The sequence below is a fragment of the Condylura cristata genome, unplaced genomic scaffold (genome assembly GCF_000260355.1).
Source record: "Condylura cristata isolate star-nosed mole 26May11 unplaced genomic scaffold, ConCri1.0 scaffold00007, whole genome shotgun sequence".
Taxonomy (NCBI): Eukaryota; Metazoa; Chordata; class Mammalia; order Eulipotyphla; family Talpidae; genus Condylura; species Condylura cristata.
In genome coordinates, this window is record NW_004567108.1 from 16,764,454 (window position 1) to 16,791,368 (window position 26,915).

Genomic DNA, 26,915 nt, shown 5'->3' on the forward strand with positions numbered 1-26,915 from the left:
AGAAAGTATAGGTGCACTATATCTAATGGAATATCAATGAAAGCTAAGTGTGCTACGTTACAAAACTCACTTTATGCATTGTCCCTCAACACAGTAACATAAAGTTTTATGGTAATTCAGTCACCTGATTTAAGTTTAATTGGGTTGGGAGAAATGAAGTAGAAAGGTAATTATAAAGAATAGTCTGAATTATTTAAGAACAAATAGCTTGACAAACAACAGTAATTTCTAAAATCATCAGTGTATTAAAAAATCAGCAAGGATGTTATGTTTGTTTTCATGTAAAGAATTACTACTAGTTTAATGGAAAGAACTTAACAAAATACATTATAGGAACCACAAAAAAGTACTAGTTGTTTATTCCTGTGTATTGAAATTGAGTCGTTACCCAACCCATTGTGTTGCATTGAAGATCCTGAATGTGAAATAGGAAAGCCAAGAATTTTATTTCTTACTCTTGGTAACAAGAATCCTTTAGTTGAATCAATTTATAAAATGATTTATAAAAAAGATAGGATTAATTCAGAAAATGCATAAACCTGTTTAACAGACATTTCTATTCAAAATGAAACAGGACTCACTTGTGGAGGATATTGAGAGACATTAACCATAGCTGGGTTTTGTTTTGTTATTTAAGTTGATCATCTTCAGAAATGAAACTTTTATTCATTGAATTATGTTGCTATTATTCAATTTCAGAGATCTGCAGAATAGTAATACTCTTAAATGATCAACAGAATAGTAACACTCTTAAATCTGATAGCATTCTTTTTATTTTATGGAACAAGTGGTGTTTAACTACAGTGCCTGAGCTTTACCTGCTTTATTGTCTGTATTCTGTAATTTGCTATTGTGAGGAGTTCTTTTTTGATGAACATGATATAAACTGATAATAACTTAATAAAATATATTTTTAAAAAATTTAAGAAAAAGAAGAAAGCAGATGTCTTGCTCTGGGATATTATAAGCCATTGTAAAGAGAGAACAAATTCCAGTAAATTGCTTAAACCTTGATTTACCTATTGCATATTTATCTGCAGGATAATTTTTATTCTGGGATATTATTAGCAAGCCAGTTTGAAATTTAGGCAGAATGCAATCAGTTAGTATATCGACTTTTTAAAAAATGTCTGTATAGACTGAAGTTCAGATACTTTGGGTTATTCATATTTAAGGATCCCAGGAGATTACAATATATCAAATGAAGAAAATTGCAATAAAGAATTTCCATTTTAATTCGCTTTAGAGATAATTTTTCCAGAATAGTAAACTCTTTGGAGATGATTGTCTATCTGTAAGATAGACAATATGCTACAGATAGACAATATAGCAATTCAGAAACTATCCAGAGAGAAAGCACATCTGTAAATGAATCTAAGAATTTGTAAACAGGAGTTAAGGAGTCATAGCATTTTTGACCTCTGCATAACCATTGTTAATATCACAGATGATATAGAAAGGACAGATGGGTACTAGAATATATGACCTTCCACTAGAAAATTACATATTTAATTAGAAGTGTTCAAAGCATTAAAGACTTTTAAATGAGATGTACAGTATGTTTAGGTTAACACCGAAGATAATGTCAATCCATAGCTATAAAGTTGGCTTTTTTTTATGGTAAAATATTCTAAAAATAAATTACATGGATCAAATATAGGTTAATTAAGAACATCAGTACAGAAAAATCTATGATTTGAAAATGAGATGGTTACGTTAAGCTCAGTGTCAAGAATCTCACGATAAAGTCTTAGGAATATTACATCTTTGTTGGATAAAATTTTTTCAGCACATGTCCTTAGAAGAATTAGAGGCTGACAGTTACTGAAATAACTCCTTTATGTTGCTGAATTACTTTATGGGGAATAAAAAATTATTTTTCCTTTGAGATTAATAATTCTTGGCTTATATTCTTAATACTAGATATTCTTTAGGCTTTGAAATTGTCTTACTCAGTACCTGCATATTTTTGTCATGATTTTCTGTTCTTTACATAATAAGCACTATTTGCATTTGACTGTCATAGTGTTAATGTGGACTGTAGTTGCTAATATCCCCTGCTATAAACCCCCAAGGAATTCTTTCCTCCCAATTCCTAAAACTTTGCAGGTAAGACATTTTTATAATCCACTCAAAGATTTAAATGGGTAAGTAAAGCAAGTTAAAATTGTCACCTTCCGTAGTCATTAGGGATGAATTGTGCTGAATAAATAATTTTTGCTACTTTATTTTTAGGATACCACAGGAGATTAAAAATGTATTTCTAAATAGCAGCTCTTTGTGTATGTTTGTGTACTTGTATGTAGGTTTAGGTAGTATTATGTTCCAGTTCTTGTTATATTATGTTGATGTATTTCTATCCTGTCTTTACTCTTTCTTGAGGAAATAATGAACTTAAATTCATAATAGACTTGAATCTATTTTCAGTTGTAAATAATTTTATGTATATGTGTGTGTGTGTGTGTGTGTGTGGTGGTATTTTTGTTCAGTTTATTCTGCCTTTTTGTTTTATTTTTAGTTATATGCATATATTGGTTTATCTATATGAGGAAATTTCTTCATAATACTGCATGTATTACCATGCCCCTCAAACAGACAGTAATAGGTGTTTGCATATAAAGGTCTTGTTCCAGTCACTATACAGGACCACCAACATAGAGGAAAAGGTGGTGATAAATTTCCTGCAAATCATCTCTTTTGTGTTGAGTTGACAGCATTACTTTCTTACTTAATTAACTACTCCAGACCTTTATAGAACAAATTTGGGTGCTACCATGAATGTGAGATGTTCTCCCTATTCGCATATATACTTGTAAATGTCAGAACTTTAGTTTCTAAAAGTTTCAGTCAATGCAAACAAAAGATGACATATAAAAAATTGATGATACATACTTACCTGGCAGGGGAGATAGTATGATCACAAAGGTGGTTGTCAACCCAGGGCAAGGCTTATCCATTGCCCTCTGGATATGCTGCCCCTCTGTGATTTCCCCAAATGTGGGAAACTCAACTGTATAATTTGTGGTAGTGGGGGACTGCATTCGTACTCTCTCATGATTTAAAAAAAAAAAAAAATACAGGTAACTCTTCATTGCTATAACAATAGGTATCATTTTTAAAGTTCCTATGTGATGATAATGTATAAGGTATATTTTCAGTTTAGGTGTAAAACCATTATAATTTTAAGTATGAATGTGTTTTATTAAAATACAAAGGTCACTTAGAAAAACATTAATAGTAATATTTTGTTTTCATTGCACTGATACTGTTAAAATTTCCCTTTTATCTTCAGATGTAATTTTTTTCTTACCTTTCATTAATAGGTAGTATAGATCAATCAGTGTTAAAAGAATTACCCCCCGAACTCCTGGCAGAAATTGAATCCACCATGCCACTTTGTGAACGTGTGAAAATGAATAAACGCAAGCGTAGCACAGTTAATGAAAAGCCAAAATATGCTGAAATCAGTTCAGATGAAGATAATGATAGTGATGAAGCTTTTGAATGTAAGTATCACATAACTTTTTTATTATTTAGAATTAAAAAGCAAATTGATATGTTTGTCTCATTCATAATTTTTTGGATTAGCAAGAGTATAATGATCCTAATTCTTAATAATTCACTATAGCTAGATTTTTTTTCTTTATACTTAAAATATGTATGAAAAATGAGATCAGTTGGCACCAAGAAAAAAATTTATTGGGCTCTAATTAGTGTCACACAAGTATGTGTCTCTGTGCACTTAGTAAACATTTATTGCATTTCTATTCTGTGCTAGATACTAATAATAAAAGTGTAAATAAGATGTGATCCCTGTCTTTGAAGAGCCTTCAGTGTGTGGGGGAAATATGTAAACCATTATGGTACACTGAGAAAAGTACAGTAATAATAGGGTAGTATGGGAACACATTGGATTGGCATAAAAATCATACTGGGGGTTCAGGGAACACTGAAAGAGGAGCCACTTGAATTGAATCTTGAACTACACATAGGAGATAGCCAGTTGAAGAAATATTTAAACCATACTTTCACTAAATTATGAATGGATTAGCCACATTGCCGATTATCTCTGTCGTTTGGACCTGGCTTCTCCTTTTTGCCCAGCTGTGTCCTGGAATTCCTCCCTTGTTTCACTGTTTTCCAGAGCTGGCTTCTTCACTACACAGCTACCTCTCTACAACACTGTGATCACCTGTCTTTGCACTAGACTTGCTATACCTCGCCTGTCTTCCTACTGATCCACTGAAAAAGTTCTTCTCTTTTATCCCTATCTTCCTTCTTCTGGAGCAAGAGAATTGAGCCTAGCCAAGAGGGGTCAGCAACCTTGTTTGACTTAAACGGCATTCAGTGGAAACAGACTATGGGAGATCTTCACTTGTGTGCCAACTGACTTAGTCATTATGACCAAAAGAAGTGGGAAGACCACCAGTGTGTTCTACCTTTTCCACCTAGTGTCCATAGATTGAGGTGTGACAAGCAAGGGCAGGAAGCACAGATGCATGCTGCCATTTTTAAATGTATATTGCTAATGGAAGCCCTTCACCTCCAAAGTTTTTAATCAATGTTCATTTGCTTTGGTCTTCTTAAAACTGTGAGCTCTTGAGCTGTGATCACTAGACTGACTGAACAAATTTGAACGAAAGTTTTAAAATTGAAATAAAATATATAGCAAAGCTAACCTGACATTTAATTATATGTATGATTGTTTTTTTTTTGTATCACCATGAAATGTATTTACATGCATTATATTTCAGTAGCTAAAGTTAATTCTTTTTTTTTTTTCTTTTTAATTGAACATTCTGGGTATAACTTAGGCTCTGGAAAGAAAAGAAAGGACACTTCCTGTTATTTGCACTTCTCTCCTTTACTTTCTTTCCCTCTTCTGCAATACATTACCCCTTTCTAAAGGGAATAATAACTTTGAAGAGGAGTTCTTTGATTGTAAATTGATTTCAAATCATATTTGAACTCAGAAACTTGAGAGTGGCTGCTTGCTTTGCCATATTGATGAGTATTCAAAAGCTGCCATATTGATGAGTATTCAAAAGTTGCCTCACAGTTAAGTGGGAAGGAGGGCATAATCATATATGCCCACGAAGTGTAAAACAGGAGAGAACCACATATGCCTCTTGTTTGTCATCAGTACATCATTTTGTTTTGTTTTGTTGTGTTTTGCTTTTTATTATGAAATTAATGTCTCGTCAAAGGAGGCACACAGATTCACCTTAAAGCCATGGACCCCATTATATCTATGTCCTTGTATGTTACAAGTTAATATTAATTAGAGAGCCTGTGCTTTACCTCTCAGTATGAAAAAGGGAACCAAAGCAATATAGTGAAAATACAGTACAATGCACATTGTAAAAGTACTCTGAGAACATAAATATCAAGTATTATACAGATTTAAAAAGACTTTTTGAAGTTTAAGATTTACTGCAGTTTAATAAAATTGTCCTCATAAAATTCTAATAGGGAAATAGCTTGTTGCAAGATAAGGAGAAGGATCAAAGAGTAACTTTCAGAGTTGGACCACACTTACTTGCATAGCCATGGAACAGTTGCAAAGTTACAGGGAAGGTTAGCAGAAGAGATACAGGTAAAATTTGGAAAGGGAGTGCAGAAATCATCTAAGCCATTTTATACCTGACTGTTGAACTGCTCTCCTGCTTATTCAAGTGTAATGAAAGAAATGAGAAAAGAACAAGCCAGTCATAATGATTTGGAATCTTGACAGCTTTTTTGTGATATACAGTGTATCATATAAAGTGAGGGGGGTGTTTATTTTTAAGTTGTCATCCCATTTTTATCCAAATTTCCTAAAGTTCAATAAATAAGAGATAAATCACTTAATGCCTATCTCAGTCACCACCAGTATGCTATCCTGAATGTATTTGCTAAGAGCAATATGGTCTTCAAGCGTTTTCTAATCATAGAATTGAATGCTTGAATGTCTTTGGGAATAATGTGTGTTTTGGTGGTGGTGACATATGGTAACATACATCCAAAGAGGTGTGAACTTACATCATTAAATCATATATAATATGGGTCATCCTCGTGGTACAGAATTAAAGATACGGCACTATCAAGCTGTTGCCAGCCACTGCAACATGAGTTCAATCTCTAGCCAGAGAGATAACCCACATGACACAGCAGACCTCTCCTGTCTTGCCTGCTGCTCTCCATAGCATTGTATTTCTGTAGATCTGCCTACTCTTTCCCCCACTCTGTCTCTGGTGAATCTTCTCCCCCTATACTTTTATACCCAAGTTCTTTAATGCATAAAAAAATAAATCATATATGGTAAACCAGCATTATCTCAATAAAAAATAATAGTCAATATGTGAAATAAAAGTCAGAAAGACGAAGTCAAAGTTGAGATTATACTTTTCTCTAGAGATGCTCGTGTATTAACATTCTTCATATTTTACATACAGAAGTACTTGTCGAAAAATTTTTAGTGACTGTTACATAACATAAATGACCTGTTTCTCTGACTCGTATTCTGCACACAACTGTATTTATATTAGTATATGAGGCAGCCCTTCACTAAGAGAATATAGAAAGGCAGACTCTAACCATAAAAGGGGCAGAACTCTGCCTTTCCCCCACATACTTCACTAAAATTTATACTGAATTATAAAGAAAATCATTGGATATTTAAAGTCATCCACTTAATTTTCGTTCTCTCTCTCTGTGTGTGTGTGTGTGTGTGTGTGTGTGTGTGTGTGTGTGTGTGTGTGTGTGTGTGTGTGAGTGTGAGTGTGAATGACCTTGCTGTGCCAAACTTGTGACCACAAGAAAGTGGGAACAAATTTACCTTCTCTGCTATGTTGCCAGTTGATTGAACAGAGGTTTCCAGAATCTGAGTCAAACTAGAGTCTTGAACAGAAATAGCTAGGGTCGTATCTAAGGGTAAGTTTATCTGGATGTTGACATAAGGACATAAGCACAGGCTTAAAGTACATTTTTCAATTTAAGCCAGGTGGGAGACTCAAGAGTTTCAAGTTTTTATGTATTGATCATACTAAGGGATTCAGAATGGAAGTCAGTCACCAGAGAAAGCAAGGGAGTCAAATGATCAACAGACTAGAAAGTGTTTCCTTGTTAGCAATAAGATTCACCTCAACTTCCCATGTACTAGCCAAGATGTAGTGCACACCAGTTCTCTGTTGTGGTTTAATGATACCCTAGTACAGGTGAGGTAAATAGTTGTCATTTACACTGCTCTCTAGCTCTCACTGCACTGACAATTCTAATCAGTCTTTCTTACTGAACTAGCATGCTTCCTCCAGATAAGAATTATTCTCAACTACTAATGCTCTAGGCAACTCCAAACTAGTTGATTAGATTTGATGTGTCAGATAAAATTGTTTTCCCATTCTGCCTGAGGCTCCTGCCATTACTGGTGATTTTAGCATAGAGCTGAGACCTCTCAAAAGATGGATTGAAGGTAACACAAGTATATGCTTATGTATCATGCATAAGTCTAAAAAAGCTTTCTCCTTAGGTTTAAGCAAGCCTATTCTTAAGAGAACTATATTTACTATATGAGTATTTGCAGATACACAGGTTTATCCTGTCTCTGGAGGCTTGTGATATTAGGTTAGCAGAGTCTGTGGAAATTATAGCTAAGTTAGGGATTTGACTTAGCTGTTAACTGTTGATATATACATGGTCACCCATACTCTGTAATGCTTTCTTAAAAGTTTCCTTTTCCTCCAAAACTCATTACCCATTAGTAACCTAGATGCTTTAAGATATTTCTAGTTCTCATCCAAAATCTATATAAAGATTGTTTTACATGTCTTAATTAATGAAGTTTAGATATTTTCTGTACTGACTCATTGAGTACCTCTCTTTGAAATGAGTGTTGTGGTTCAATTCCCAGAATATTCCTATCTATATTTCTAGCAAAGCAAGTTCATGTAAAAATCTTTAGATCTAAATAGATCACACTGAAATAAGAGTTATCATTCTTCTATGTCATAATTGAGATTTCTGGTTAAATAGAATGACTCAGAACTTCTTACACTCACATAGTGAAGTTTTTTTTCCCATGTGGTACATATATAAAGTACAAGTTTTAATTGTCTTTTTAAATAAGGTAAATTATTTGTCATGGGGATTTGCTTCTAGCCTCTAGGAAACGACATAAAAAAGATGATGATAAAGCTTGGGAATATGAAGAGCGTGACAGAAGAAGCTCTGGGGATCATAGGAGAAGTGGCCACTCCCATGAAGGAAGAAGGAGTTCAGGTGGTGGTCGTTATCGAAACCGAAGTCCATCAGATTCTGACATGGAAGATTATTCTCCTCCTCCCAGCCTTAGTGAGGGTAATTCATCAGTGTCAACGGATTTCTTACATAAGCCAATTTAAATTTTGGTCTCTAACTTTCAAGAATGCTGATCTAACTTTGACAGCATTTTCTGTTACTAATTAACATAATTTCTAATTAAGCAGAGGTATATGTTTTGATTAGCATTGATTATTGTTTTAGATATTTAATATTCAGGAAGAAACTAGACATAAAAATGGAAATATTTTTAAGTTGTCATTACTGCTTTTCAGTATTTCTGTTTGTTAATTTTAGTTGCTAGAAAAATGAAGAAAAAAGAAAAACAGAAGAAGAGGAAAGCTTATGAACCAAAGCTTACACCTGAAGGTAACATTTTAGTTTGTCTTTATTCACAAAATGTTTAACTTCTATTTTCCCCTTGATATGTGGACATAAGTTTCATTTTGTTTTCTCTGTTGCAGAAATGATGGATTCTTCAACTTTTAAGAGATTCACAGCCTCAATAGAGAATATTTTAGACAACTTAGAAGATATGGATTTTACTGCATTTGGTAAAACCATTTTTAAAAACTATTTACTTCCAGATATAAAGTCAAATTTAAATATAATTATTAGCCTATATACCTAGCTTTCTGGCATTTATATAGAGGATACCAAATTTGAAATCTAGCTGTGGGGTAAAGTCTCCTGTGTTATCAAGAAACTGAAAATTTTAGTATAAACATCAAGTACTAAATTAGTTAAGTTTTTGATATTGTCTCAAGAATCCTGAGAATGCAATTATCACAGTTAATTAGTCATTAAGAAAGTATACAGATGAGATTTGAGTAAATCCTAGATAAGGAAGGTACTAATATGAATAAAGATGTAGGAGTAGGAATCCCATCCATCTGTTCTTTTATTCTAATAGTCATTATTAATTGAATACTTATTACTTGTCTATAGTAAGTTAAGTTTTAGTGATGCAGAGATAAATATTCCAACCCCTGGCTTTTAGGGGTTATAGCATTTAATGTGGAAAACTATACAGTGCAATTAATACAATATTTCATATATCACTTTTATTATAATTATAATATGTAAAGATTTTAAAATATTAGGATTATAAAACATTTCTGTAGTGTTTAGAACTACTCTCAACAATTAATCTGCCACCTTCAGTTGGCCCAAACACTAGTTGTTTTGTGAGTGTTACTTGCATACCATTAATGCATTTCTACAGTATTTGGAGGGAGTATCTGATCATTCCTAAAATTTTTCAATTTTCCAATGTCTTCCATGTCATTTCTAATCCCAGCAGGAAGATAGATGGCACTTTCAAATCAGGATAATTTGAGGGGGAATTATTTACAAAGAGATCAGTTACAAAAGTTGGGGGACAAAGTAGTACTGGAACCCAGGTTACCAGCCAAGGAACTGTTACAACTCTGACACCAAAGTAACAAAGATTTTTAAAAAGTCACCAGAATTTTCTTATTAGGAAAAAGTTGTAGAGCATGATGGCTTAGAAGGAAAAAAGCAAGTCATTGTACATAGGCTACCTGAGGAGGCCTTAAAAGGAAGGAGTCAGGGATATAAGTACCCTGACCTCACTTTCCTTCTCTTTGATCTTCTGACAGGGTACCCCACTGGCTGAATCCAAACAGAAGCCAGAGGGCATGGGAGACTGTTGATGTAGTCCATACAGGTCAGCCTCCTGGGTCCAAGAGCATGGCTAAGAAGGGTCAACAGTATACCTAAAGTAGTGAAGATATCTCTATCTCTTCCCATTTTAGACAGATCTCTTAATTAAAATGCCTGTGCTCTTTCATTCAGGGTTTTCTTGAGGTTTCCAGAGGTTTCTTAGGTTGTTACTGTTGTTTTCATCTGTTTGTGTATGCAGAAATTTTAAAAATTAAGCTTACTGCTATTTTGAAATGTTTCTTTCATATAAATTGTTGTTTGGTTTTTCAGGTGATGACGATGAAATTCCTCAAGAACTGCTGTTAGGAAAACATCAGCTTAATGAACTTGGCAGTGAATCTGCTAAAATTAAAGCAATGGGTATAATGGATAAGGTACCTCATTGAAGTAAAATCTGTTAAATTTACTTAATTGCTAATGTTTGAAATTAAAGTTTTGTAAAGCTTATGTTAAGATGAAAATAGAAAGGAAGTTCTTGGTTGCTTTGTAAGAATCTTCACTGAATTAATTCTTTAAAAAATAACCTTGAATCAAGGTAGCAGTCTGCAAATTATTCCAAAACAAGTCATATTGAAAGAAGAATAGATCTGAATTATCTCAGATATTTAGATCATGTCAGGTCAATAATACTTGGTTTTTCATTCATATTTGCTGTAGTCATTTATAATGGTGAAAAGTAAAACTACAGTTTAAAAAACATTTCATAAGCATAGCTTCATTGCTGGAAGCTTTATAATATTTTTTAGTTTTATTTCTTTTGAAGTCTTGCTAAGTAGTTTCATTGCACTAATGGAATAGTAGACCATTTTGTTAATGATAGTAACTTCAAACAATAGTGACAGCATCAAGAGATGGCATCCCATAATTTTCAAAAGTCATCTCTTACCCCCTAAACTATTGCATATTGCTATGTAAATAATTTTAACATAAACGCTCTTCTAATCAGACTCTCTTATACAACATTTCTACTCCAGTTCATAAATTTCCTGGTCTATAATATACAAGTAATGTTTTGTTTCTTCAAAGATAGTAAGAGAATAAATATTATGCTTACCTGTAGAATTTATTAGAAGCAATTTAGGTTTTTTCAATTTTATAATTTTAAAGTAGACTATAAAGTAGAACAGTTCTAATCAGTTATTCCCTTTTTGCTTATGTATTTTCTATATTCCAAATAAAAATGTACCATAAGTTTAATTTTTTAGATGTGGCACATATACACAATAGAATATTACTCAGCAGTCGAAAAAAGATAAACTCATGCCTTTTGCAGCAACATGGATGGAGCTAGAAGGGATCATACTTAATGAAATAATCTAAAAAGAAAAATATGGTTTATGGTTTCACTCATAACTGGAACATAAAGGATCGGGCGGGGAGGAGGGAGATAATAAACAACTATATACCAGAGACATTTTACAGGGGTGGAGTGGGGAATAGGATCAAAAATGGTTGGTGGGCAGGGGGGAGGAGGGAAGTGCACAGGACTGTGGTGATGGCACATAGATGAATTGGTGATGGGAAGTCCACGGGTATTACAACTGAGATGGAAAAAGATACAAAATAATGTAAAAATAAACTATTATAATAATAATTAATTTTTTTAACTCAGATATATTTGATATGTAACATTTCTTTCAAGCATAAAACATGATTCAATATTAGTGTATATTGTGAAATGACCCCAACATTGTCTAGTTAATATCATCATTGCACAATTAGAAATATTTTATGTGGGCAACTTTTAAGAGTTACTGCCTTTTGCAACTTTCAGTCATACAGTGTAGTATTTATTAACTATAATACTATCACTTACATAAATTCCCAGGACTGATGTATATCTGGAAGTTTGTACTTTTTGTCACCTTTACCCTTTCTCTCTCCCCCAGTTCCTGCTTCTGAAAACAATGTTTTTTTATGAGTCAGTTGTTTATTGGCTGTTATTATTTAGACTCCACATAGTAAGGTCACATAGTATTTTTCTTTTTCTGTCTGACTTATTTCTCTTACCATAATGTCCTCAGGGTCTATCCATGTTGCTGCAAATAGCAATATTTCCTTTGTATGGCTAAGTAGCAGTTTGTTGTATATACAGTTATGCATCATGTAATGTAGAATGCATTCTGAGAAATGTATAGTTAAGTGATGTCACCTGTGCAGATGCCATAGAGTATGATTACACAAATATAGATGGTAGGTGGTATAGCCTGTTACACACATAGGCTGTATAGTATAATCTTTTGGGATAACCATCAAGTTTGCATTTGTCGTTGACTGAAACGTTGTTAAGTGATGCATGAATATTTACCACATTTTCTTTGTCCATTCATCCATTGATAAATACTGATTGCTTCCATATCTTGGCTGTTGTAAATAATGAACATGGGGGTACATATAACTTTTTGAGTTAGTGTGTTTTCGTTTCCTTTGATATATACCAAGAAGTAGAATTAATAGGTCATATGGCAGTTCTGTATTTATTTTCTGAAGACCCTTCATATTATTTGCCTTTATGGCTGCTCCAATTTGTATTTCCACCAACAGCACACAAAGATTTACATGAGTTTGACATACATACATATATAGAGTTAACCAAGAATTAATGTGCTATTACTTAACACTGATCATTACTGTGTGCAGTGGGTGATAATGTGGATTTGTTTTATAAATTTAGCCACTATATATTTCAAACTATTTAAAATTTGCCAAGTGAACTTGCTGAGTATTTTCGAAGTATGGAATACCAAAAGTCTCATTAGTATAATCTGCTGTGAAATTATCTAAAGCAATATTTGTGGGAACTATATTCAAGCTTGAATAAAGCACAGTGTACTTTATGTCATTTGTTAGTGATCCTCCCTTTGACTCTTGTGTCAGATATGGTTGGTAGTCCTAGCTGCCTACTAGAATAGGAAACCTGTTCAATTTAGAGACGATAAATAACATGTCTCCTGGCAGAACCTGTAAATCAACTATTAATTTTTTAAAAGAGAAAGCATTCTTTGTATGAAATTCGATATTTTTTAAAAGAAAAGATTTCTACTATATAAAGCATGTTGGGCCTCCCTGGTAGTGCAAGTGGTTAAGTCACAGAACTATGACGCTATCCATAGCCACTGTGGCATGAGTTCTATCCCTCTATTCCTAGTTGGGAGCCAGCCCACGGGGAGCAGCAGACTTTGCTTTTCTTGCCTGCTGCTTCTCTCAGTGTATTTTGGTAGATAATCCTGCTCTGCTCCCCACTGTGTCCCCACATTCACCCTTCATACCTTTTGCCTGTACCCCAGTTTTTCTACATAAAAATAAAATCTTTAAAATAAGTAAATACATAGATACATAGAAAAATAAAACATGTTATTTCACTTATGTCAACTTTGTCATTTACATTTTCATACTTCTGTTAATTCATTATATTATCTTGGATCTTAAGATATTGAATATCATTGTAGTATGAAACTAGATTATAATTAAGTCAACAAATGAAATTTTAAGAGACAGTGTGTGTGTATACAGTGTCTTCACATGTTTGCTCACTGTCACTACAGAAGAGCAGAGAGCCAAGCATTCAAACAGAGTCTTTAACTGTGTAGTAAGAGTTGAGTTAGTGACATCTATTTGTGTCCATTCTGTGTTTGTACTTCTGTCTTTCAGAGCAAGTGATTCTTTACATATTTCAAAGAGAGAAGCTTTGTTTTTTCCCACTCTTCAAGAGGGTGGCAGTGGGTTACATTCCATAGCCTAAGAGGGTAATTGTTTCTTGAATAATTTGTCATTTTCACCAATGACTGATGAAGAATTTATGTTGCTTATTTTAGCTTTCTACTGATAAAACTGTGAAAGTCTTAAATATCTTGGAGAAGAATATTCAGGACGGGTCAAAGCTTTCCACTTTGTTAAATCATGTAAGTTTAAGATTCATATTTTTATTTTTGGGATATATTGTTGAGATACAAATTTTTCATTAGGAACTTTGATTTGTAACGTTCCAAATTCCATTAAATCTGACCTTGTTACCACTGCTTAATAGTTACATTCATTAGCATTGCTTTTAGAATTTTACCATTTAGGTAGTCAAAATTATTGTTACACAGCATTAGCTTACAGCTTTGACAAGTATGTAAATTTAATTTAAAAGTCTTTGTCATTATGCTCTTTACTGAATAAGTATATCAGTGTGTTTAAAGCTCTTTTTCTTATAAAATGGTAGATGGTAGTATTCTTGAACTTCCCAAGAGAGATTCAAGATTTACTGATTTCCTAATGTATTCCAAAACATACATCTAATAGATGGTTGTTAAAAGGGTTAAATATACCAGTTCATGTGAAGTAATAAACTGTGACTGCCATATCTTAAGTTCTCAGTAAATAACAACTGCAGCTGTCATTATATTCTTGTATGTTTATATCAAAAGCTGTAGCAACATAGTAAATGGTTTATAAAGTGATTAAAGTAAATTGCCTGGAATCTACTTTCTTAGCATTGAAGCAGACTTTCAAAATAATATACAGTCAAGTTAATGTTGACATTTCTATCCTAATGCATATAAACACTAATGTTTGTAGTCATTTAATAGGAGAGAGAAGATTTTGGGAAGGTTTTCAATTATTAAAATTTCTTTATTTTTAAAAGCCTAATTACAAAAGTAGTTTATTTGTTGTGGAAAACCTCCAGAGCTAAAATAGATACAGAAGCAAACAATATTAATCCTTTTGATATATATTTTTTCATTTTCACATGTTACATATATTTATGACCTACATTGAATTTTATCCCATGAGTGAAATGTTCTTGTGATAGTAGAAGCCATAAAATTGCAAAGGGGTCTGCATGTAGTGAAATATGTAGAAAAATTATCTCAGTTAGTAGTTCTATTGCTATTAAATATGTCAATATTTTTCTAGTGTCTTCTTTTTAAATTACTTTTTAGGTCATAGAGGAGTCTGTAGTGGTAATACTGCATCTTTAGTCTGCAAGTTATATTTAAACTACTTTCATAAGAAATTATGATGAAAATCAAGAATCTGAACTTCTCAGAGAAGGGAAGGGGAAAAAGTCAAGTAGGGAGGGAATATAGAAAACTATGGAGGAGGACTGTGGATGTTTCACTGATGGGTGTGATTTGGTAAAAGCACCTGAACAGAGAAGATCCTACACCTCTAAACTACAAACAGCATTGTAAACCTATGTTTTCTCAGTTGAATAAGAATAAACTTCTGGAGAGCTGATGACTCAGCTTAATGGAACTATTTTTATTCCTGAGACCTTATCACTGTTTGAGGTGACTTTTTAAATTTTAATGTCTGAGAAAAGTTACTTAATCTTATTTTTTGAATGAGGGAAACTAGAGTTAGGGTAAGTGTAGTCAGATTTTTAGTCATCAGTAAGTCTTTCTGTTCTTTGCATCTATTAATGCTTTTTATTTGTTACTTTTTCCAGTGTATAAACTGAAACCTAGAATACAAAATTTGATAGTTAATAACTGAGTATATTATAGAAGAATTTTTTTAGTTATTGTTATTGAAATACCATTATTTAACATCCTTGCTAGTATATTTGTTTCCACAGTATAGGATTTCCCCCCTCAGGTATAGTCACCATTGCACTCCCACCACCAATGCAACGTATTTGTCTAGTATAATAGTCCAGTGTGTTCCTACTCCCTCATCCCTCCCAATTATCACCCTTCTCCTTATACCCTGTGCTGTTACCTATTTTTGCTTTGTTCTCTCAACATCAAGTGAAATGAATAAAGTTTTTTCACTATCATAATGTTTATAGCACAAACACAAAATGACTGATATATAATAGTTATATTCTTTAGCTAAAATCATAAACTGGAGATAAAGGTAACTGTAACTTGCAGTGACATGCCAGTTAGTCATAAAATCACAAGAGTATATTGTGTTTGAAAATTCAAAAAAATTAAAATCCATAGTTACTTTATTCAGATATATCGTTCTGTTTTTCACTAATGACTACCAAATATATCATTTTTTTATATTTTAAACCTATAGTTGGGTTTTATATTTCCTTAACAATGTGCTGTTTTATAGAATAATGATACTGAAGAAGAAGAAAGGTTATGGAGAGACCTTATTATGGAGAGAGTTACAAAATCAGCAGATGCCTGTCTTACAACTATCAACATTATGACATCCCCTAACATGCCAAAAGCTGTATATATTGAGGATGTGATCGAAAGAGTTATACAGTACACTAAATTTCATTTACAGAATACACTTTATCCTCAGTATGATCCTGTTTACAGATTAGATCCTCATGGAGGTAAGTTTATCATTTTATGATTGATAGGTTTTGAGTAGTACATCAAAGTTATTTAATAATTTTATCATGTTGGATGATTCCTAAATATAGTAGATTAAAATGGCACCAAAATTATTAATTATATAAATTTATAATAAACACTGGCTTTGAGTTTGGATTTGACTAGAATGTAAAACACTCTTATCTAGTAATTGTTCATTTATTTCTTCAGCAGCTATTTCTGCATAATTGAAGTAACTGCTGCTGGTCAGACAAAACTCCAATTAATAATGTCTTTTGGTTGCATTTACTGCCCCAACTAGTATTACCCAGAATATTAGTTATCTGCAAAATGGACTTAAGGTTCATATTAGTTTTCTTACTTAAAATCTTTATAAATGAACAGTGAAATTGTTGGCATACAGATATTTGCAGAGAGAACAAATTTAGGTTCACAAATCTATGTTTAGCTACCTGTTGTTTAATAACTACAAGTTAATTTAAAGAGAAATACACCCCTTTGTCTTGCTCCAGTCAGTGGAGACAAAAAGAAACAAAGATCAATATTTTAAATACAAGAATTTCATAGCCTCTGAAATATGCCATAGATGACCTTTTATATGAATATTTATCCATATTCCCAGAATACAATTTTCTTTTTAAACAGCCAACTTTATCTGCCACTGTGCCAAATAAAAGTGTTCTTTTAATTCAGAAAAATTTTAGTAATGTTTATGAAACACTGTTAAAAATTAGTATGTTCCTTGTTTTCATTTTAGGGGGCTTATTAAGTTCAAAGGCAAAACGGGCCAAATGTTCTACCCATAAACAGAGAGTAATAGTGATGCTTTATAATAAAGTATGTGACATTGTTAGCAGTTTATCAGAATTGCTAGAGATACAACTTCTTACAGACACAACAATTCTTCAGGTAAGCTCTTTTGAAACATTTTGTATATTTCCAGACCAAATAATTGAAGAATAGAGGCTTACTAAGTTCAATATAACCTTGGCAATAATCATAATAGAACTTGGTTATTTTTTCTATTCAGAATATGTTAACTTCTAAATTAAAGAAATAAAAATTCAGGGAAGCTTTATTAATAAACATTTTGGACAGGAGACAGATGAATGTAATATAAATTCTAAACTCTTAAGTTCCTAAAAGATGTTTTAGAGGAAGTGATAATTTATCAGAATGTTTTCATGTAGAACAGCAAACTGTGTTTTGTTTCTTAATATTGTGGTAGCATTTATTAACTCAAAAGGTGAAGATTAAAGCTCTGAAGGAGGAGGTATGTGCTAATCTTATTTGAAGAGCAGAAGAAAAACTAGATAGTGATTGGTGAAGGAAAAGAAAATACCCTCTAGGTATTTCCCAGTAAGTTTGTCAATGTTTTGGAGTTGAGTAAGTTAGAATGTTACTGAAATTAAAGTTATGTACTGATTATTGTTTTTGTATGTATATAGGTATCATCAATGGGAATAACACCATTTTTTGTGGAAAATGTCAGTGAGCTACAACTGTGTGCCATTAAGTTAGTCACTGCAGTAAGTAGCAATTCATTGTTTTAGTTATCTCCAAAAAACAATACTAATGTTTAATAGGAATTTCTAAAAATTTATGTGGATTCTTGTTTTCCATAAGTTGATTAGTATTTCGTTTAATAATTCCTTAATATTTGCAATAAAATTGGAATTATTTAATATTTAAATTTTGACCTAAATTCCATTTCTAAGATATCATACCCACCTAAATGAAAATAGAATTTTCTTGAGGTCTATCAGAAATGCTATCCTTCATAATAGAAAAGCTGAGGAAATTAAGTCATTGACATTGAGGATGCTGAATATTTTTTAATCCCATGATTTATTTTTGTTTTCAAATGATTATAACAAACTTAATTCAGAATCTTATAATTGTTAAACAGGTATTCTCAAGATATGAAAAACATAGACAGTTAATTTTGGAAGAAATTTTTACTTCACTTGCAAGATTACCAACAAGCAAGAGGAGTTTAAGGAATTTCAGGTAAATATAGCAAACACCAGATATAATAAAGAACTCCATTATGTTGTAACCATCATATTTATTCTTTATTATTTCTTTCTGATTTTTATTTTCGTGATCAAATATAAGAAAGACAGTTCAGGGGTCTCCCTGCTGCTCAGGGGTTATAGTTCACACTGTCAGGCTATTATAAGCTTCTGCAACATGAGTTTATCCCTGACCAGAGGGGTGACCCACATGGTGTGACAGACCTTTCCTGTCTAGCCCGCTGCTCCCTTCAGCAGTGTATTTCAGTACATCTTCCTGTTCTGCTTCCCTCTCTGTCTCTGGTGAAACCTCTCACCACTGCCTTCCTCTGCCACTCCCACAACCCCTGTACCTCTGGCCTGCAACTCAGTTATTGTATGCATAAATAGATAGATCTTTTTTGGGGGAAAAAAAAAGTTCATTAGAGCAGCATGAAGAATAAATTAGATGTGTGAGTGGCAGTGCACATTCACGGCACTCAAAGAAGTTCAATGATTCAAAAGTATTAAGATCTGTCACAAGGTTTTTCAATCTGTGTTATTGACATTTGGGGCCAGATAATACATTGTTGTACAGTCTGTTCTATACATGACAAGATGCTCAGCAGCATTTCTGACCTGTATATAGTAGATACAAAAAAGAAAAGCCCTCTTTTCAATTGTAACAACAAAAAATTTCCCCAGTCACTGGCAAATGGCCTTCGGGTGGCAAAATTATAACTGATTCAGAACCACTGGTCTTAGAAAAGCATTGGGAAATATAGCTCAAAAGACTCAAAGGCAGTCCAAAGAGAATTATGTCCACCATATTTAGGAAGTTGTACTTAATAGTTTACAAAATATAAGTCATTAAATGATATTTTTGAAAGAGCAGAAATATTATTCTAACAGCAGTCTAGTGAATAGACATAGAGATTAAATACTTTAAATCACTAAGCATAGAGAAACTATAGAATGTTATCATTGGCTGTGCTTAGTATTAATTAATTGCCTTTGTTAATCATAGATTTAATCGTTGTCATAACTATCATCATAATATTCCTGAGTGATTAAATATGTTGACTTGGCCTAAATGGTTATATTTAAATTGTTTTGAGAACTGTCTTTTGTAAAATTATTGCTTTTTAGTTTTTTTAGACTAATAGCATATGGATAAACAGATTGTTTATTAAATCTGGAAAAAAATTATCAGCATATAAAAGAATTCTCATGCTTTTTTAGCATCTCAAACAAATAATTTCAAAGTTGAAATTCTATGATAGTGACTTGAACACAGATAATTAAGCTGAATTTGTAGCAGGTTTTAATAAGAAAATGAATGTCAGAATGCATGGGCATTTGGAATTCGACTTTTCTCATTTTAAATAACATTTTCAAAAATATTTAATATTTTAAAATTATAAATGTCTTATTTGTGGTATATATGTAGTATAGAAATTTGTGTTAAATACTGTATTTTTCCTTTGACTCTTTAATTTTTGTTACCTCACTATGAATAGGCTTAGTATATTTTCTCATATATTAAAAATAATTAAACAGAACACTATTCTAAGAAACAAGGATAGAAATATTGGTGTAAAGATAGAAGTAGTGGTAAGAAAACATTTTAACACTTTGATAAGAGCATATGAAGTTCTCTTCATACCCTTCATGATTTAAATATTTTCTTCTCTAACAAAGGTTAAACAGTAGTGATATGGATGGAGAACCTATGTATATTCAGATGGTTACAGCACTGGTCTTACAACTCATTCAGTGTGTAGTACACTTACCATCATCAGAGAAGGACTCTAATTCAGAAGAGGACTCAAATAAAAAAGTAAGTACTAGTATAAGTTTTATAACTTTGTACTTGTAGATAGAAGCACCTGTATTCTCTGCCATTCTTACAAAACTGAATTTCATCATTAAGGCTTCAGTTTCCTTGTAAAGCATTTGATTTAGTCTTAAGAGAGTTGAGTTCTGGTTTTGACTATTACAACTACCCAGTCGTAAAATATCCAAATCATTTAAATCTGAGTTTGTTTCTTCAACTATGAAATGGGGATGATGATACCTTTCAAATTGTAAAATCCACATAAGACATTGAAAGTGAATATTATAAGGTCTGTATTAACACATAGTATATAATTGTAACACAATTCATAATGGGAGTTTTTGCCTTCACTGTTGAGTAACTCATAGGTCAAATTTACTTCTTATTTTGTAGCTTTTTTCCATCAACATTTATTAATTTTCCAGGTTTTGTAGGATTATCTCAGGAATGTAAAAAAAATAATTTCATTTCTTTATTCTTTTATAGCCAGATATAGGTGTGTCCATTTGAAAAAATAAACATATGGTAAATTAACGAAAAAGGCCTATCAAAAAAGTTGGTGACTTTTTTGTTCTCCCCTTTATCTAACTAGTCCCATTGTTCTTTTATTTTCCCTTCCTTTCCATTGGTGAACAATATCACAGTAATACTTTACTTATTTGTCTTATCTGCATAAATGTGATATAGAAATTATGTTTATAACAATACACAATAGCAACTTTTTTTCATGGATTATTTTCTTTTAATTTCAAATATTTAGTGACCAAGTTTTTAAAATGATCAGGTAGAAGAGTACAGAATCCATGAATATGCTCCTTTTACACATACTAGTTGACAAAGAAATAGTGGTTGGAAACAAAATTAATTTAAAATATTTCCCTCCAAAATAAAGAAGGCTCAAAATAGGTTTTCTCCAACTTCAAAACTGTTGGTTTTCAGCAATACTGACTGTAAAGTGAGTTCCTTGAAATAGGATTCCTGGGACCATTATTTTTAATACTTGTATGGCTTATACCAGATTCGTTTCGCTTGGGTTATAAAAGTCATAGACCACAACTCAAAGCAAGGTATTTTTTCTCCCTTTACTTATAATTAGACTATTAAAGCAGAGTTTACATGCATTTTTCCCCAGCTATTCTAGAATTTGCCAGTTTATTTAACAAGGTGGTGCTCCATTATAAATTCTTTTTTTTTTGAAATGTTTCATTTCACAATGGCCTAGTTGCTAGTAAACTTGAACCCTTTTTCATGATTTATTTCCTAGCGTTCTACAACTAATATTGACTATATTCCATTCTCTATATTTCTAATGTAAGAGTTGTATATTCTTTTGTATTGTATTCCAGTATTTCATAAACTTTGAGTATAAAATGCATTTTCTAAATTCTTTTGTATTTTCATATTTCTTCTTATTTAACCCTGAACATAATACATGCTATTGATATTACATGTTAACCACATTTGTCACTCTTGCATTATTAATTTTTTTTCCTTTTTTTCATTATTAATTTTTAAACCACAAATATATTTACTTGTTTTTATAAATATTCAAACATGTTTATTATGCTAACTATGTTATGTTACACATAAAGCAAAAGTTTAAGCATTTCATTGTTTAATTGTATTATCCCTACTCGGTAACAACATGGTGATAGCAAATAACTTTGGTTGTTGGTTAATTCCTGTATCTGTATATATTCATTTTTCTCAATCTAGGTTGACCAAGATGTTGTCATTACCAACTCTTACGAAACAGCCATGCGAACAGCCCAAAACTTCCTTTCCATCTTCCTTAAAAAGTGAGAATTATATTTTCTGATTTTTAGTTTCTCCAATATAGGGAGCAGTTCATTTATTTTAAGTAAATGATTAATTTCCTGTAATCTGTTCTGAACCTTCAATATGTCCCCCTATCCCTTTAGCTTTAGCTTTAGCTTTAGCTTCTCAGTGCTGTTCTTTAACCCGCTGTGCCACCAGGGAGGGCCAAAAAAGGGTAATTTTTAAAAATATGTTACACTTGCCAGAGAATAATGTTAACACTAGTTAATAAAATGAATTTCCTATAATATGGAGGAAAATTAAGTTTGAGAAATAAATTGTTCTTAAACTATTTAATGAATCTTTTATACCTTGTAAATAAAAAAACTTAGTCAACAAAATATCATTCACAATGGTTAATATTTTGCCTAAACTCAGCTTTTTTATTATTTATCTTTGAACAGATGTGGTAGTAAACAAGGTGAAGAAGATTACAGGCCACTATTTGAAAATTTTGTTCAAGACCTTCTTTCAACAGTCAATAAGCCAGAATGGCCAGCTGCTGAACTACTCCTTAGTTTGTTAGGGAGACTGTTGGTAAGAGTATAGCCTTTAAAGATTATTAGATTACTAGAAGACAACATAATGAGGATGTACTCTGATTCACAGATGATGAATTCTTTAAAAATGTGTAAGGAAATATGACCATTGCATCTTTATTTTTGCATGTGCATAACTATACACAATATTGTCAGTACCTTGTAGAAAACTGAAATCTGTGACTTAATGGTTTCATTTCATTACATAAGATAACATTGCTTTGGGTTTGCTAGAATTACATTGGTTAAAAGCATTTAAGTCCTAAGCTATTGTAGTTCATTTATTTCAAAGTATGAAAGTGATTAATGTGAACTCTGTCATCTTTAAGATGAAAATATCAAAAACATGATACTGTTCTTTATCTTATAAGCAGGGAAACTCAGCTACTATTGTGATTTCTCTATTTTTAAATTACGTTTGAACTTGTGCAGTACAAATTATTACAAAATTTTTGTGACATTAGCTTTTTATAAGTGAAAATGTATTAATACTATTCTAAAACCAAGATTAGGGCTCATTGGACTTCAGTATTTCAGTCTAAGAAGTCCTTACTCAGTAATTACCCCCCTTTTTATTTGAACATATAAGCAATTAAGAAAGTTATGGTGTAATATTTTTTAGTGAAAATTTTCAGATGCCAGAAACTCAAAAGGCCATCTCTTTATGGTAAAATATCACCAAAAATTTTCAAATAATACAACATTGATTTGAAATTTATATAACAAATTGCTGTGGTATATGTTGTTATAAATCAGTTAAATTCAATCAAAAACTTTTGTATTTTGATGTGTAGGTTCATCAGTTCAGTAACAAGTCAACAGAGATGGCTTTAAGAGTGGCATCTCTTGATTACCTTGGAACTGTTGCTGCACGATTGAGGAAAGATGCTGTTACAAGCAAAATGGATCAAGGGTCTATAGAACGAATTTTAAAACAGGTATTGAGATAAAGAAATATAATTATGAGGATAAGTAATGGTTAAGTATTTTCTTTGGGTGTTCTCATGTATTGGTATTGCGTTTCACCTTGTAGATTCAAAATAAGACATGTACTTCTAAAAGTGGGTTTTTAAAAACCCCACAAGAAGTTAAGACTTTACGATGAATTATGTCTAATAGGAACTTTTATATGATTTAAATAATCAGTAGTGTAGTTTACGTTTTTTGAAATATTGTTATGAGTGTGTATGATGCTCTTTTCTCTTTGGTTTAACATTAGTTTTATTGAAATCGTTAATTTATGGAGATGATGATTTACTATGTACAACCTGATTTATTTGTAACTTCTATGTATTTTGATATTGTGAGAAAAGATGTCTTCTTTTATATATTCAATTTCATATTGAGTGGTATATTTTATTACTTTACTTTTTGAGTATTGTGATGTGGTAGTAATACTAAAAGTTACGTAAGTAAATTGATAGGTAAATTGTCTTCATACTGCCATATATGACTGTTCTTACTCTTTTTTTTTTTTTTTTCTTTTTAAAGATTTATTTGTACATACAGAACTGGGGTACAGGCCAGAGGCTCAGGGGCGGCGAGAGGCTTCACCAGAGACAGAGTGGGGAACAGAACAGGCAGATAGAAGAAGTACACTGCTGAGGGGAGCAGCGGGCGGGTCAGGAGAGGTCTGCCACACCATGTGGTCACCTCCGTGGCAGGCGGGAATCGAACTCATGCGGAAGTGGCTTTAGATTCTCAGTGCTGTGCTTTAACCCGCTGCGCCACCAGGGAGGGCCAGTGTCCTTACTCTTTTAATGTCCATAACTATCTGTGGTGATCATTGGAAATGCCTCATTTTTTTTTTTTAAGATTTATTTATTTATTCATACAGAACTGGGGTATAGGCCAGAGTTGCAGGGGCAGTGAGAGGCTTCACCAGAGACAGAGAGGAGGGCAGAACCAGCAGATCAGCGAAGTACACTGCTGAGGGGAGCAGAGGGTGGAGTCAGGAGAGGTCTGCCGCGCACTCATGCGGAAGTGGCTTTCGATTCTTAGTGCTGCACTTTAATCCGCTGCGCCACCAGGGAGGGCCGGAAATGCCTCATATTTTTAAGTATTATTTTGTATTTTTAAATAACTTTATACTTAGGAAAAGGTTATAATACTGGTATGATGAACTCAAAACTTTCATCCAGATTTTCTTAATTGAGAATTTGCACTTGCTTTATCATTCTCTTTCAAACATACATGCACATATGTCCATGTATGTATTTTTTTCCTGAACTATTTTATCAAATATGTCCCAATCCTCCAAAACTTGAAAGTGTGTTTCTGTGGGTAAGTAGCACCAATATTAATTAGCACCAACTAATTAATACATTTTCTTCAAGAAAGAACTCTCACTTAAATATCTGCATTACAAATATCAAAGACAAGAATTTATATTTAGATAGCACAACCATCTAAAATAATGCTATTATTCCTGTTCTGTTTAATAGGTTATGGTTTGTTGCTATCATTATTTCAGTATTCAAATTGAGTACCCCTTGAAGCTTGTTTTCTTTTTGATATGATACCCACATTTTTTTTTGGGTCCCATACTGTGCACCACACAAGTTTCTGATCACCTACTTTCTAGGCTCAGTTCTGGAATCAACCAGTTCCCCAAGCGCTGATGGTATTTTTTTTTTTTTTTTTTAATCAGAGAACGGTAATCAGAGAAACCAAGATCTAGGGGCTAGGATACTCTCAATTTTACTAGCATATACCTAGAATTTATATGCCATGTAGATTGTGCACTGTAAAAGTTGAAGGGAGGAGGGATCATTCAGAAATATTTTTCTGGCTTTGACATACTTTAGATTGATTTTTCAAAGTTTACAATGTATTTGTTTGCAGTGCTATAACACATTGCTTAATGTATCACATTTCTAAGAACTTGGAATCTAGAACTTGGATTTTCTACCAGATATTTTCTAAATCATATATTTAACATTTCACAGGATAACCCTAGAGCTGTGGAGTATAAGCTGTAGACATGGGTCAATTCACTGTTCATTTCTGACTTCATTTTTGTTTGTTTGCATTTTAAAAGGACAGGATTGTTAGGAAAAGGAAAGGAGAGAATACTCTTGCATAGACACAAGTGGCAGAAAGAATATTCTGTTTTCTGTTGTTCTTGACAGAGCCTGTGGTTCAGTTCCTTTTTCATCTTAAGTTAGCTGAACAGCGCCTGTTTATATTTAACATCCTACATAAAGTACTATTTATTTTAATTACTAATTAAAACATTTGCCTTTCAGACTATTCTTTTTAAATAAAACTTCAGAGTAGGCCCTCCCTGGTCGTAGAACAGTTTAGGAAAGCAACCCTGCAAGCTAGCCGTAGCCGCTTTAGTGCAAGTTCAATCCCCAGTCCTGGAGGGTTCAATTCCACATGGTAGAGCAGACTCTTCCTGCCTTTCCTGCTGCTCCCCTCAGTAGTGTTCTTCATTCTGCATATTCTGCTCCCCACTCTGTCTATGGTGAATCTTCTCACCCCCTACCCCCTGAACCTCTGGCCTGTTCCCCAGTTCTATATGCATAAATAAATAAAACTTTTTTTAATCCCAAAATAATCTATAGTACATAATAATATAGTTAACAGTTTCCTTTTACTGAATTAAAAAATTGGAATTGTCTTTATCCAACAAAGTCAGTGCTAGGACCTTTCTATTTCTGATGGTTTAACACATTTTTGTAACAATTTTGTTTAAGATTTATTTAGTAATGCATACAGAACTGGGGTACAGGCCTGAGGTGCAGGGGCAGTGAGAAAATTCACCAGAGAAAGAGTGGGGAGCAGAACAGGAAGATTGACAAAATACACTGCTGAGGGGAGCAGCAGGTGAGACAGGAGAGGTCTGCTGCACCATGTGGGTCAGCTCCCTGCCCAGGGGTGGAACTCATGCTGAAGCGGCTTGGCTAGCTTCATAGTGCTGTGCTTTAACCCATTGAGCCATCAGGGAGGATTCCTTTATAATAATTTTTTTTGCTTGGTTACTTAGGAATACCTTCAAACAAAGATGACATGTATGTAGTTCATAAATAAAGGTCAGATTCAGAAATAGTTTGTTTCTTTCCTTTAATTGCATACTTATATTTTTACTTTTATAATTTATCAGCTTTGTTCCTTAGGCTTTATATTTACAATTAGATGATTTATTAACGTACATAAGTAATATATTTTGATTCTTAGTTGATTTATTTTATAGGTTTCAGGAGGAGAAGATGAAATCCAACAATTGCAAAAAGCATTGCTTGATTACTTGGATGAAAACACTGAGACTGATCCTTCATTAGTGGTAGGATTCTTTTTTTTTTTTTCTTTTGAGATATAGTTTATTCAAAAATGTGGCTCTGAAAGAAAATCCAGAAGTATCATGAAGAGAAGAAGTTGGTTGAAATACTGTTTTTTTCTTTTTTAAAGGATACTTGGTAATCTAAACAGGAAAACATGGTTAAGAATTTATTTG

The 26,915-nt window shown here is 32.6% G+C and overlaps 1 protein-coding gene across 2 annotated transcripts in view; it reads left to right on the top strand.

Moving 5' to 3' along the window:
- NIPBL (Nipped-B homolog (Drosophila)) overlaps nucleotides 1–26,915 on the top strand; it is a 163,869-nt gene that overhangs the window by 100,884 nt on the left and 36,070 nt on the right. For both annotated transcript variants that reach the window (XM_004678099.1, XM_012721861.1), the window contains exons 11-25: nucleotides 3,324–3,506; nucleotides 8,137–8,334; nucleotides 8,593–8,664; nucleotides 8,760–8,849; nucleotides 10,252–10,355; nucleotides 13,797–13,883; nucleotides 16,036–16,267; nucleotides 17,026–17,177; nucleotides 17,717–17,797; nucleotides 18,178–18,278; nucleotides 19,964–20,102; nucleotides 21,816–21,898; nucleotides 22,322–22,454; nucleotides 23,251–23,394; nucleotides 26,655–26,744. In XM_004678099.1, coding sequence (XP_004678156.1) covers nucleotides 3,324–3,506; nucleotides 8,137–8,334; nucleotides 8,593–8,664; nucleotides 8,760–8,849; nucleotides 10,252–10,355; nucleotides 13,797–13,883; nucleotides 16,036–16,267; nucleotides 17,026–17,177; nucleotides 17,717–17,797; nucleotides 18,178–18,278; nucleotides 19,964–20,102; nucleotides 21,816–21,898; nucleotides 22,322–22,454; nucleotides 23,251–23,394; nucleotides 26,655–26,744 — 1,889 coding nt within the window. The remainder of the gene's footprint in view (nucleotides 1–3,323; nucleotides 3,507–8,136; nucleotides 8,335–8,592; nucleotides 8,665–8,759; nucleotides 8,850–10,251; nucleotides 10,356–13,796; nucleotides 13,884–16,035; nucleotides 16,268–17,025; nucleotides 17,178–17,716; nucleotides 17,798–18,177; nucleotides 18,279–19,963; nucleotides 20,103–21,815; nucleotides 21,899–22,321; nucleotides 22,455–23,250; nucleotides 23,395–26,654; nucleotides 26,745–26,915) is intronic.